The following is a 14518-nucleotide window of genomic DNA, read 5'->3' as shown; positions in this document are numbered from 1 at the left end:
TCCTCTACCTCCACTTGTGCCAGTGCCAGTGCCACTGCCACTGCCACTGCCACTGCCACTGCCACTGCCACTGCCACTGCCACTGCCACTGCCACTGCCACTGCCACTGCCACTGCCACTGCCACTGCCACTGCCACTGCCACTGCCACTGCCACTGCCACTGCCACTGCCACTGCCACTGCCACTGCCACTGCCACTGCCACTGCCACTGCCACTGCCACTGCCACTGCCACTGCCACTGCCACTGCCACTGCCACTGCCACTGCCACTGCCACTGCCACTGCCACTGCCACTGCCACTGCCACTGCCACTGCCACTGCCACTGCCACTGCCACTGCCACTGCCACTGCCACTGCCACTGCCACTGCCTCTCCCACTGCTACTGCCCACTGCCACTGCCACTGCCACTGCCACTGCCACTGCCACTGCCAGTGCCAGTGCCACTGCCACTGCCACTGCCACTGCCACTGCCACTGCCACTGCCACTGCCACTGCCACTGCCACTGCCACTGCCACTGCCACTGCCACTGCCACTGCCACTGCCACTGCCACTGCCACTGCCACTGCCACTGCCACTGCCACTGCCACTGCCACTGCCACTGCCACTGCCACTGCCACTGCCTCTGCCTCTGCCTCTGCCTCTGCCTCGCATCGCGTTATATACCGCCCGCACCAACGAGCTTAACGTTTCAGGCTGTAACAAGAAATAAATATTTTAAATATAATGACATTTTCGTGTATATATATACACGTAAATAAATTTTATTATTAACACTTTGTCGAACGCTGTCACGTATGCGTCACATGTGATATGTGTGCGACTGTCGTTGCAAAGTGTTAACATTATTAATAATGATATAAGAAATTATCCCATTATTTTAACACTTACGTTTAATACGATTGGCTGAGTCGCCGTCGGAGCCGTTGCTGTCGTCGACATCGTCGCCGTGGCCATGGGCGCCGTTACGACCGCCGGGGTCGTCGTTGACGTCGTGGCTTTAGAGGCACCTCTATTAAGCTGAACCCCCCACCAGCGCAAATCAAGTTCGCACTAGATCAAAAATTTAGTGCTATTTAGGTGCTAATTAAGTGCCCTAGTCCGAATTTTGGTGCTCGAACCGTTTAGCAGGAAATCGCGTAAAAGTAAGCCGTAAAGCTGGACCCCCCCATATCAAAAAATGGTCCTACAGAGAAGATAAGTACACTATAATTTAGTGCTAATTAAGTTCTAATTAAGTGCTCTAAAATAAAATATTGACAAATTATAACATTTATTTAAATATACCACTATATATTGAACACAGCAGTACCGTCGCGGTCGACACAATCACTTAAAAAGATTGCTGCATGAATATATTTGTTACTAAAATGATCGAAAACGTATATTTCTTAAATCTGAGTTCATTGCTAACAGTAAAACATTTACAATAATTAACTTAGACCAGTCGTTGGTGCTGAGCACTAAGTTCCGTCATCTGATCGTCTACGAATTAGTTGCTCGCATGATAATATTAAAATAATTCTCAGACATTGTACTTTAAAAGAATTACACGATTCGAATTTAGTGCTAGCTGCTTAGTTTTGAAATTAATTAATTAATCAATGGAGCGCGCGCTTCGCGGATAAACTAATTAATTTCAACGCTATACAACTAGCACTAAATTTGAGTCGTGGTACTTTCTTAAAGTACAATGTCTCAGGATTATTTTAAGACCATAATCACGCGAGCACCTAATTCTTTGACGATTCTGTAACAAACTTTAGAGCGCGGCGTGCACGCTTTGCGGATAAACTAATTAATTTCTTCGCTATGCATCGTCAAAGAATTAGGTGCTCGCGTGATTATGGTCTTAAAATAATCCTGAGATATTGTACTTTAAGAAAGTACCACGACTCGAATTTAGTGCTAGTTGTATAGCGTTGAAATTAATTAGTTTATCCGCGAAGCGCGCGCTCCATTGATTAATTAATTAATTTCAACACTAAGCAGCTAACACTAAATTCGAATCGTGTAATTCTTTTAAAGTACAATGCTGAGAATTATTTTAATACTATCATGCGAGCAACTAATTCGTAGACGATCAGATGACGGAACTTAGTGCTCAGCACCAACGACTGGTCTAAGTTAATTATTGTAAATGTTTTACTGTTAGCAATGAACTCAGATTTAAGAAATATACGTTTTCGATCATTTTAGTAACAAATATATTCATGCAGCAATCTTTTTAAGTGATTGTGTCGACCGCGACGGTACTGCTGTGTTCAATATATAGTGGTATATTTAAATAAATGTTATCGATTAAAGAAAAAGAGGCAGTAAGAGCCGGCGCGGTAAATAGGGCGCAAGTTATATATTTTTTTTATCGTCAATACATAAAAAATAAAATAAAAAATTCGCGAACGTTTCGACCATTTTTTGTGGTCATCTTCAGCGCAATAAATTAAAAACGTGTAAATTAGAAACTATATTGTAACGCGGTCATTGGGCTATTGTATACTCGCACGTTGCACGTTCCTTTTTCCATGCGGTCATTCCGGTGTGTGTGCGCTACTCCATAGGCAAGCAACCTTGAGTCTCTCCCAATTTGGAAGGCTAGGAGGACTATGCTGATGCATTTGATACTTCATTATATGTTACACGATACCTGCGTACATACGGAGCGACACACTGATTTACGGTTCACATCGATATAAAACTGAAGTTATTTACAATCTCAACATCTCGGGTACTCGCAACCCGTCGCGTCGCGTAAAAGAGTCACGGTCGGTCTCGCTCCGCGTGTACTTGGCGCGAGACACTACCGTGTCTCTTGATGAAATCGTGAACGGTATAGCGCACAAAACGGTAGACAACAGACGCAAGTTATCTTGACATTGTTTCGAGAGATAATTAGAACGGTACAGCGCACAGATAACGGACGCAAACTGTCTCGACAATGTTTCAAGAAGTAATGACCGATCTAATATGTTTCGCTTGTCTCGAGGTTAAAAGATCGATGTATAAGAATTCGGTGACAAACAAATAGCGGTAATGCCAGTTGAGAGATCGATGTATAAGAATATTCGTTGCAAAACAAATAACGGTGATGTCAGTCAAAGACCTTGTAACACGGTAATCTATGTATAATACAGATTCACAATAATATAATAAATAAAGCGTGAAACGCGGGGCTCTCAAATTTTTGGAAGTCCCTCGATCACATCGAGATAGTTCTCGGGTAAATCCTCGGTGTCCGTCTGCATATTCAGACCATTCTTCTCTGTCTTTTTATACATATCATTTCAGATATTAACCGTTTACTGATATATGGTTCGCTGTCCAAAATTTCCACCGCATTCCACTCGAAATCATGACCAGACTCTAATCTATGCTCTGTGATTACCGAGCGACTGGTTGTGTTCCTGCTTATGTGGGCCTGATGTTCTTTAATTCTGGTTTGTAGTTGCCTACCGGTCTGACCCACGTAAGAAGCATCACAGTCCCCACAGTTAATCTTATATACTACGTTGCTATGTGCAAATTTCGGAAGGGCGTCTTTATGTGTTTTAATACAATTCTGCATTTTATTCAGGCTATAATATGATAGCCTCAACTTGTGATTTTTTAAGATGTTTCTATATTGGTCGTTAATATGTGGAATGTACGGTATCGTGAAAAAGGACGCCGCCTCTTCAGGTTGCACCTCAGGAGATCTATCTGTCTCAGAACGCACTCTGTTAAACGTTCGCAAATTTTTTATTTTATTTTTTATGTATTGACGATAAGAAATATATATAACTTGCGCCCTATTTACCGCGCCGGCTCTTACTGCCTCTTCTCCTTTAATCGATTTAATCACGAGAGCCTTATAATTTTTAATTCTTAATAAATGTTATATTTTATCGTTTTTTTAAAGCACTTAATTAGCACTTAATTAGCACTAAATTATAGTGTACTTATCATCTCTGTAGGACCATTTTTTGATGTGGGGGGGGGGGGTCCAGCTTTACGGCTTACTTTTACGCGATTTCCTGCTAAACGGTTCGAGCACCAAAATTCGGACTAGGGCACTTAATTAGCACCTAAAGAGCACTAAATTTTGGATCTAGTGCGAACTTGATTTGCGCTGGTGGGGGGTCTAGCTTAATAGAGGTGCCTCTAGAGCCACGACGTCAACGACGACCCCGGCGGTCGTAACGGCGCCCATGACCACGGCGACGATGTCGACGACAGTAACGGCTCCGACGGCGACTCAGCCGATCGTATTAAACGTAAGTGTTAAAATAATCGGATAATTTCTTATCATTATTAATAATTTTAACACTTTGCAACGACAATCGCACATATCACATGTGACGCATACGTGACAGCGTTCGACAAAGTGTTAATAATGAAATTTATTTACGTGTATCAGAATTCTTGGTACTTTTCTCATATTTAGATAGAACGAGCCAAACTGAGTCGAAAAGTCATGTACCATTTTGCAATTTTCGCAATAGTTGACGAGTTTATTAATGATTAAAAATCGTGTCGACAAGATCGTCAAGTCTTCTCGCAAAGAGTAAATATTCATTATGTACGCATGGCTCTGTATTCCACGTTTTTTAGACCGAATGGTGAGTTTTCTAAGGAATCTTTTTAATATCTCAACATTAATTGAAGAAATTTACAGATATGGATAAATTGGTTTATGTTTCTGATACTTTGAATCAGTAAACTCACCATACGGTACGGAGAACGTGTAACTTAATTTCTGTAACTACCGCTGAAGATGGCTCAAAACTGAGCCGAAACGTACGGATCGATGTAATGTATCAAAACGACGAATAAATCACTTATTTCTGATATTACGCACTGTGATCTGCGTCTGACCGTCATAGCCTTCTCCTATTAATCTCGAGGGTCCTCATATTATTTTATTTATGACTTTTCTTTGATATAAAATTTTATTATGTTCTTTGAAGGAGTATAAATTCTACTTTCGAGTACATAATAAAGACTCTTTCTAAAATTTGTACATTTTAAGACTATTATCAAGAAAATATTCTTGCTTAAAGACAACCGTTACTTACTAAAAAAAAAAAGGTAAATTGAGTAATCGCTTTTTTAAGCAGTATTAGAATTAATATTTTCCTGTGTATGCATGTGCACACATATGTACATACGTACGCGCAAAAAAATTTTCTATGTTGTTAGAAAATTTTATTTTTATTTAAAAAAGGCAAGAAACTATCATCGCTTAGGACAGGGGCCCGGCGTTACGCGCCGCTCGTGCGTAATCATCGCCGCTTGTAGTAAACAACCGCCCGCGCGCCGACCGCGGGGCGGCCGCATCTCGCCGCGCGCTTGGATTTGGCGGAGGGCGAGCTAATACGTCGATTTTTAATCATTAATAAACTCGTTAACTATTGCGAAAATTGCAAAGTGGTACATGACTTTTCGACTCAGTTTGGCTCGCTCTATCTAAATATGAGAAAAGTACCAAGAATTCTGGGGCACTATACAATACACGAAAATGTCATTTTACTTAAAATATTTATTTTTTGTTACAGCCTGAAACGTTAAGCTCGTTGGTGCGGGCGGTATATAACGCGATGCGAGGGAGAGGGAGAGGCAGAAACAGCGGCAGCGGCAGCGGCAGCGGCAGCGGCAGCGGCAGCGGCAGAGACAAAGCTGGAGAAGAGAAAAAAATCACGGGAATTCAAATTCATTATTATGAGAAATAACTTTTATATCATACGTACTTCTTTTAATATTTACTTTGAAATAAAATAACAATATATTAATATACATATAGGTAATATATTTTATTTATGCGTAACTGAGAGAGAGAGAGAGAGAGAGAGAGAGAGAGAGAGAGAGAGAGAGAGAGAGAGAGAGAGAGAGAGAGAGAGAGACTATTTTGTGTCTTATTACATATGTCCTCCGGGGCGAAGCCCGGGTAACCAGCTAGTAGATATATATATATATAAATTGTAAATATAATTAAATAAATATTTATAAATGTAACGTAGCGCATCGTCGATTTGACAACTCGAGACTTGGCCTTGCCAGTCTGCGAGGCTAGCCCGCTGGCCCGGCTGGCCGGTCGGCTGGCGAGGCACGGAGACGCGATACTTACTACTTACCCGAAACCCGAAATGCATGGCATCGTGCAGCATCGTGGCAACGTCGCATAGCCGGCGCGTGCCCCGTGCCGCAGCATATGGATGTAGCACAGACACGAACCTCCAAATACCGACAATATCGAAAAGTGGATAGCACGGACATGAACCAACTTCATCGACAGTATCGAAAAGTAGATGTGACTCGTAGTTCCAATTCCTGAAAGTGGATGTGTGGCGCTACTGTACGGCCTAGCAAAAGCGTCCCAAGAAAATGCAAGAAAATCACCGTCATTGGTCATTGCGCCTGATTGCGCCTCTCAGCCTCTCATCCTTCTCTCTGCCACCTGCCACCTGCCACTGCTATCTGCTAGCACAGTATATACTGTGCTGCTAGGCAAGGGCTTCCTTTCTCTCGATCTCACGTCATCAGACATCAGATCATGTGCGTGCATTAAAACGTATTAAAACGTTCGCGTTGGTCGTTGGTTTGCGTGTACGGCGCGAGGAAAACAATGGAGGTGACGAGCTCAAGTGAGTACGGCTGATTAATTGGTTTATCGATAAATCGTCGACCAAAGTTAACCTCACCGATGAGAACATCGCGATGTTTCTTCATCGCTTTTTTTTCGTATATTAACGTGATCTCGGTAGATTTTCAGGACGTGCTGTGCGAGTTGGAGAACGTCTTAAAGGACGCTACTTTTCTCAGTATTGACGGCGAGTTTACCGGTCTTAATTCGGGTCCGGATGCAGGCCCCTTCGACACACCGGCTCAGTATTATGGCAAGCTACGAGCGGGATCGATGGACTTTCTGCTCGTACAGTTTGGTCTGTCCGTCTTCACGTACAACTCGCAAACGAACAAGTGAGATATTCGTTAATTTGTGAATCAACACTTTGCGAAAATAGCGATGAGAAATTGCGGAAATGGGAGAAATAACAGCTTGTCCATTCCAGATATTGTCAGCGCTCTTATAACTTCTACGTGTTTCCCAAACCGCTGAATCGCCAGATACCGGACAGCAGGTTTATGTGCCAGGCGTCGTCCATAGCGTTCCTAGCAAATCAAGACTTTGACTTTAACAAGCTGTTCAAGCATGGCATACCGTATCTCAGTGCTAACGAAGAGGAAAAGCTTGTCAAACGCCTGGAGGAAAAACAGAAACTCAAAGAGGAAAACAATCAAGATGTAATTCCAATACCAGATAATGACAAGCCTCAAATAGAAGAGATATGGTAATCCTATGTTTTTGCTCACTTTTTTTAACCTAATAAAATAAAGTTAAGAGAAAAATATGATTTGTGAGAGAGATTATAAAATTGACTAATTATATATTAGAGAGAAAATACATGGTGCATGAATTTCAGTTCTAGAATAGAGAATTTTCTTGCCTCAGATACAAAAGAGTTAACGATAGACAGATGTAATGGTTTTATGAGGAGACTGGTATATCAAGAGGCGCGAGTCAGGTGGCCTAATAAAGTGAAAGTTGAAAGTAAAATTGAGAATACCTGGAACTGTCTTTTGGTCCAGAGAGTAGGTACTAAGGAGGAAGAGGAAGAAAGGGAAAATGAGAAACGTGAAAAGGAAAAATTGGAGATTAAACAGGCTGTAGGACTCAGCAACCTGCTGAAAAAGATTGTAGAGTCTGTAAGTACACAGATTGATTCTTAATTATATATAAAAACTTCGATGAGTGGATATAGGGTGCGTTCGGGAAGACACTATTAGTGCTATTTGCTTATTTTATCCTTGTTTTACACCTGATGAGTGATAAAGATAGAATGATGCAATAGCGCTAATAGCGCGCTTCCCGAACGCAGCCATAATGAATTAATGATGTAAATATCATTAATTTTTAATAGTCTTGAAACTTTCTCTATAAGCAATATTTTTTCATATTTTTTTAAATAAGAAAAAGATGAGATTGTTTTGCTTTGTATGTAACTCTTTTTGTTTACTCTTATTAATTGTTTAAATATATTTTAACCTTATTTCAGGAAAAAATAGTAGTCGGACATAATATGCTGTTAGATCTGTGTCATATTATACATCAATTTTTTACACCTTTGCCAAGTAACTATTCGGATTTCAAGACTTTGATTCATGGTTTGTTCTCTAGGTAAGGCGCAAACATTTATATATGTATTAGTTTATTGTCTCGGAAACAGTTACAATCACTTCAAACTCTTACTCAAAACTTTTTAACTCTGTAGTCAACCTCTTTAAATACAGAGAGGTTCTTGTGACAAGATACTCTCGATGAGTTGCCATCAACATCTGAGAGGTGGCGATTGTGGCGGTCAAACTGACAAATTTTTTATCGGAGTTGAATCCGGATCTTCGGCTCACTAAAACAGTGAAGATTACTCTCCGCCACGATTGCTACACATATATGTATATGTATTTGCGTATATATACATACCTGATATATACAGAGTGTGTCTACACTCAGTACCAAAACTGGCACAGCGACTTTAGTACATGAAAACAAGTCGAAAATATGTAATAAACATATGTCCGAATTCGAATGGAGTTATAGGGTATTGAAGTTACTTTCATAAAAAAAAACGTTTGAAGTAAATGTTGTTTAATGTTCTTTATTTTGTTTAAAACTTTACAAAAGATGCTTAAAAAATTCCTTCGTCGACTTCAATACACTTTTTGGCACAAATTAATAAATTGTTTCAAACTTTTTGAAAAATATACGTTTGGAGTTTCGCGGATAACATCGGCAGCATTAAGTGTCAGTTACCATAATTGTTTTGAATTGTGGAGGAATTTTTGAGCACCTTTTGTGAAGTTTTAAACAGAATAAATAACATTAAATAATGTTTACTTTAATTTATGTTTTCTTACAAAAGCAACTTCAGTACCTACTGTATAACTCCGAAACCGTTCGGATTCGAACATACATATTTTTATTAGACATTTTCGACTTATTTTTATATGCTAAAGTCGCTGTGTCAGTTTTGGCACTGACAGTTAGTGCAGGGACACCCTGTATAATTAAATTAAGAATTTTAATTTTGAATATTACACACTTGCTACTTGCTACAGTATAATACAGTTTCTATGTATAATATCTAGAAGTAAGAACTGTTGCAAAAATTTATCGTTTTTTTATTTTTTATTTTTTATTTAAGTTTATTGGATACAAAAGTCATCTGTCAATCGCAGCAATTTAAAGAGCTTGTGTCGTCGTCAAATTTGAACTTATTATTAGACATTGTGAGCAAGCCTCCTTTTTCCATTCCCGATATCGAGCCTGTGGAGGGACGCAGTTATTCGATATCAACAGAAAAATCACACGAGGCAGGATATGACGCGTACATCACTGGATTATGCTTCATCGCATTGTCCAATTATCTTGGTCAGTAATATATCGGGTATAAATATTACAATGCCTTTGATAATACCTTTGTCAATGTTGTTATTCACTTTTGTAAGTAATTGATTGTTTTAAATATGAGATACATTTTGTAGATCAGATGGTGTATATGTTTCTCATTTATATTTATTTATATTTCATATATTAATCAATTACATACATCAATGGATAAACTGAATTAGTTCAATAATTAATTTTGTTTTATAACATTTATCAATAAATACATGTTGTTTATTTCAGGCACATTGCAAAACTCCGAAAATGCTACGGTGTTACCGAATTCACCGTTGCTTAATCCTTTTCTTAACAAGTATGTTTTTGTCAGTAGTATCAAGTAATATCTTACATTTTTACCTATATAAAGCTTATAATTACTCTTATTTATTTAATTATATTTATTTTCCTCTTTTTTATAATTCTTTTTTCTTCATACAGACTTCCTATAGCAAGACTGAAAGATTTTCCATACGTAAACTTGGTAGGAAAAGATCGTAAGTATATTTATATAGTGTCACTAAAGAGTGGTATCGCAATATCACTGTATATTAGTGTTATTTTTAAATTTTATTATTTTATTATATAATATTAATAAAATTATTTTATAAGTGAGAGAGATAGAAAGAATCAAGAGACACGGTAGTGTCTCGCGCCAAGTACACGCGGAGCGAGACCGACCGTGACTCTTTTACGCGACGCGACGTTTTGCGAGATGTTGAGATCTCAGTGAACGGATCAAGTTCTAAGTAGGCTTGATTGATTAGAGATACATCACCTTCGTTTAATATGTCTTTTTGTTTTCATATATTTTTTTTAGCAATGTAATATATCTTTCTTTTCATATATTTTTTTTTAGCAAATCCTAGCAGAGAGCACGTATTTCACATAACATTCCCCAAAGAATGGAAACACGCGGATATAAGTCAACTCTTTAGCCCATTTGGTGAGTATTAAATTATATATAGAATAGTACACAATGAATGATAACGTTCTTTTTTATATAAATGAGATTAGAATTGACACAAAAGAGATATATGTGAAGAGATATAATAAATCCCTCTATCTCTTTTCGTTTACAGGAGGTGGATATGTTTCATGGTTATCTGATACATCCGCGTATATAGGCTTATATCGTCGCGATCAGTCTAGCGCAGTGATGGCGAACTTGTCCAAGGGAACTGTTTGCAAAATACAAAAATATGCCCAGCATCAAGCCACTTTGCAGGCCGATGTCTCTTCTGAGGACCGCAAACGAAAGTTGTCATCATCCGAGTAAGTTATATCATGCATGGATTCTGTTGTGACATTTTGCACAATCAATTCAACTTACAGGTCACTTCCGCAAATATTTTTAGTTAAAATTAACTCTCGGATTCTTTTACTATAAATTAAAAAAAAAAACCTTTTTTAAACGTTTTCCTATGTTGTGTTCAGCGAATTGTACTGTGAATTTTAGATGCAAAATTGATGTTAAATGATTTTCTTTTCTAAATTAACACTATTGACACTATTAACTACCAGAGATTAATCTATATTTATTTCTACCGAAGAAATCTTAGAAAAGAAAACAAAAAGAGAAAATAAATTATTAAAATTAATAATCTATTTTTAATAAAAGTCAGAGAAAATTTCAGAAATTAAGATGTTTTAAAAATAAGTAATAAATTATTAAAAAATTTTAAACGGATCATTTTGACCCCCTTGGTAATTCTAATGTTAACACAGTTAACTTTTCTTAGTGTTTAGAGAAAAGCAAGGTTTTATAAGAATCTTGTATAAATCTTTTACAGGGTAGGGATATATATGTATATGTTTACATCACGTCGCAATCTTGGAAATCGTATGCGTTCGTGTTCCAAAAATGAATGGTCTCTATCGCAATTTATTTTCCGCCGCGAGCTATCACGTTCGTGCGAGATGTATTAAACGCAAGGATGAATAACGCGTTATAAGTCCGGTATGATTTCCAAGACGATAGAAAGACAGAGAGAGAAATAAGACCCTAGGCGGCCTCCTAGGATTTCCTGTACACGAGAGATTTGCATAGGGCTGTAGACCTTGTTCTGAATTAATGCACGCGACGCTTACTCTTCTCTACTAGGCCTATTTAGTCTTCTTGCTCTTCTTCTCCCTTTCCCCTTCTGCTTCCTCTCATCCTGCCTACGCCTCCTCTTCCTACCTTTTCCTTCTCTTCTTCTTGCCCGCCTGGTCCGGTTTGCAAAATATCATCGGCGTGTGAGTGACTGGTATCTATGGGAATTACATAGAATAACGTGTAGAAGCGTGAAATCATGTAAATCGTTTAATATTTTTGCTTCTTTTAATTCTTTGCTTTATTAAAAGCCACGATTACGTTATACTAATAATGTAAAGGATTCCAGTTAAATCCGCGCTCATTTTTATTTTCTTAATATATCTCGGATTACTCTAAAATAACATCTAACGTGCGTTCAGTAATCGGATGACGGAAACCAAAGAAATTATCAACTGCTAAAAATATGTCGTCCGTAATATTTTCCGAGAAGAGGACTGAAGATTTTTCCTCTTTTTTTGCAAAAAAAAAACGTGTTTCCTCGAATGGCAGCAAGTAGTCAATCGTGCGTTTAAAGCGGCGCGTCTATGAGAAAGTCTTTAACGAGGTACTGCCGGCCGCGGTAATCAATACACGGGCACATGTTCCAGTCAACTGTCGTTAGCCGCGGTCTTCGTCCGCCGAGCACAGCCCATATATACATATATATATGTATCTCCTTTTCTCGTTTAACCGCTCTGCAGTCTCTCCACCGCATTGTAGTCACAACATTGCTCAGTCTCGCGAGCGACACGATATTAATGAATCGCCCACGTGCTCGCAATCACCGTGCTCGTAACTCCTCCGCTGCGCTGCGCCGCGCCGCGCGTGCACGCGTTTCAGTGCCGCGGAACGACTTGAACGTCGAATGACAAGAAACGTCGCGGTCACAACGGCGGGGGACAGACGGATGGTGTTTCTAGGAAGTGTAGAATGGTCATTGAGAGGACATGGAATTTACAATCGGTCGATTTAAGCTCTAAGAGAAGCTGTTGGTCTGCCTAGGGATGATCGTTTCCGGAGTCGGCTCGATGGATGAAGAAGAACCCCTTTTGGGCACTATTATTCGGCACTAGTTGAGAGATAAGATACGCTTTTAAATCCATGATCGAGGGAAATTGCGACTGAACGGACGAGGAGCCGACGTTTTTAATGTCGACGTCGAGAGGCAGACACTTCGGGCGCGCGAGCGCGGTGGATGCAATCGCGAAAGAGAGAGGGATCGACCGACCGGCCGGCCGACCGATCGCTCGCCCGCCCGCCCGCTCGCGGTTGTGCATTATTGGCATTATCATACATTACGCCCGAGGAATTTACTCGACGCGCGTGTCGGGGCCGCTCGCGGAACTGCGTTGCTGCGAGGCTTGCGACTTATGAATATGCAGCATCACGTGCGCACGTGCGTTGCGTTCTCGTTAAATAGAGCCGATATCGCGGGATATAAGGAAGCGGGAATGTAAATCGGTAGAATCTGCGTGAATGAGTTCCTCTTTACGCCCGACTTTCGGCGGAGAGATATTACATTTGCTACGCTGACACACGGAAACTCTTTCTTATATACGCGTTAGATGACGAGAATTGTTGTCCGCAGGAACGTGGACGCGAAGGATGACGAGAAGTCGACGACCAACGGCGTGAAGGCACCGGAGAACGACGACGAGTGGCAAGTTGCCACGGGTAAGTATTACACGCTCTTTTTTATTCCTGCCCTTTGCATTAACGGGCCCGATTTGTCTCGTATGCAGGTAAAAGGCGCAAGAAACGCAAGGAGCAAGCGGCAGCCGTGGCTGACAAGAAGGCTTTCGAAGAAAACGACGCCTGGAATTAACTGCGGTGTGTTCCGGGCGAACATTACGTTGAGCAGCGAAATGATATGCAGCGAATGCATATATGCACAAATACGTAACAGCGCCGAAACGCGTGTTGAATCAAAAATAAAAAAGACAAAAAAATACTTTGATTTCACTGACCTCCACTTCTAACCATTAGACGAATGTCAATGTGTGCAACATGTTCGAGATATTTATAAATATTTTTAAATCCTTAATAAATCCTTTATTTCTGATAACATCTAATTGTAAGCGTACCTTTATCTATATTAATATAACGTCATAGCATGTCCCTAGATTCCGTATTACCGTTTGAAAATCCGCTTGTTTTACATAATATGCTCAAGTTCGGCATTTCTCGGATTTTTACATTAAACTACGGTGTCCCTTCCACGTCACGTTTCATTTATTTTATTCCATTATCACGATTCATAATTTATGCGAAATTCTATTTAAAAATTGCTTTTGGTAAATATACTTAAGAAATATACGTGCATTAGTATTTTCTTTATTCGAGCATAACGCGTCACGGTTTTCTCGAGTATACAATCACAATTCCGACGATCGACCTTGATGAGAATCCCTCATACTTGGCAACTGTTAACCGCGACGACTGTAAATCGACCTGTTGATAGTTTTTCAATTAGCGATCCGTTTGAACTAGTCGGCATTTAACAATAGTTTCGGCTAGTAGGTATCAGTGGAAGGACGGTGTGGTGCGTATCATTTGGACAAATCTTGCGCAAAGGTACGTAATATTCTAGTAAAAAAAACTTGCAAAAGTAGAGTATTATATTAAAAAAAACGAGTCGTTTTTTATACGTAGAACTTTATTTCCGTGCAATTTAACTGAATTTTTTTTGTAAATAACTATAATCTAAAATGGAATTTTAGTGACATTACATTGTAACTTAAATTAATAATTATCTGTAAATTATTAATTTGCAAAATTTTTAAGCGCATCTAGTAGATAACTTAAAAAAAATGTTATTGTCGTTATAAGTTCTTAAAACAACTTTTATGTTATTGGCGATTTCAGTTGACATCTCGAGCAGTATTCGACTTGAGTACGTGTTGTATATATATATTTACATCGTATATTGTATTATATAGTATATAAAATATAATTTGCACTTGAATAT

General features: G+C 39.3%; 1 protein-coding gene across 2 annotated transcripts; it reads left to right on the top strand.

Annotated features, from left to right (window-relative positions):
- The first annotated feature begins 6380 nt into the window (after positions 1-6380).
- On the top strand, positions 6381-13622 carry LOC143908265 (poly(A)-specific ribonuclease PARN). Of its 2 annotated transcripts, none has more exons than XM_077425768.1 (12): positions 6381-6618; positions 6747-6952; positions 7045-7323; positions 7456-7738; positions 8089-8210; positions 9235-9461; positions 9720-9789; positions 9915-9970; positions 10333-10419; positions 10556-10748; positions 13139-13224; positions 13293-13622. In XM_077425768.1, exons 2-12 carry the CDS (start codon positions 6891-6893, stop codon positions 13373-13375), a joined length of 1548 nt encoding a protein of 515 aa, XP_077281894.1. In that variant the 5' UTR covers positions 6381-6618; positions 6747-6890; the 3' UTR covers positions 13376-13622. The 2 variants fall into 2 exon arrangements, with proteins under 2 accessions (XP_077281894.1, XP_077281893.1); XM_077425767.1 differs by having other exon boundaries at positions 6739-6952.
- The last annotated feature ends 896 nt before the right edge of the window (positions 13623-14518 follow it).

The sequence above is a fragment of the Temnothorax americanus genome, unplaced genomic scaffold (assembly GCF_048541705.1).
Source record: "Temnothorax americanus isolate GAGA-0224 unplaced genomic scaffold, ASM4854170v1 Scaffold90, whole genome shotgun sequence".
Classification (NCBI taxonomy): domain Eukaryota; kingdom Metazoa; phylum Arthropoda; class Insecta; order Hymenoptera; family Formicidae; genus Temnothorax; species Temnothorax americanus.
This window is presented reverse-complemented; position numbering and strand designations above follow the sequence as displayed.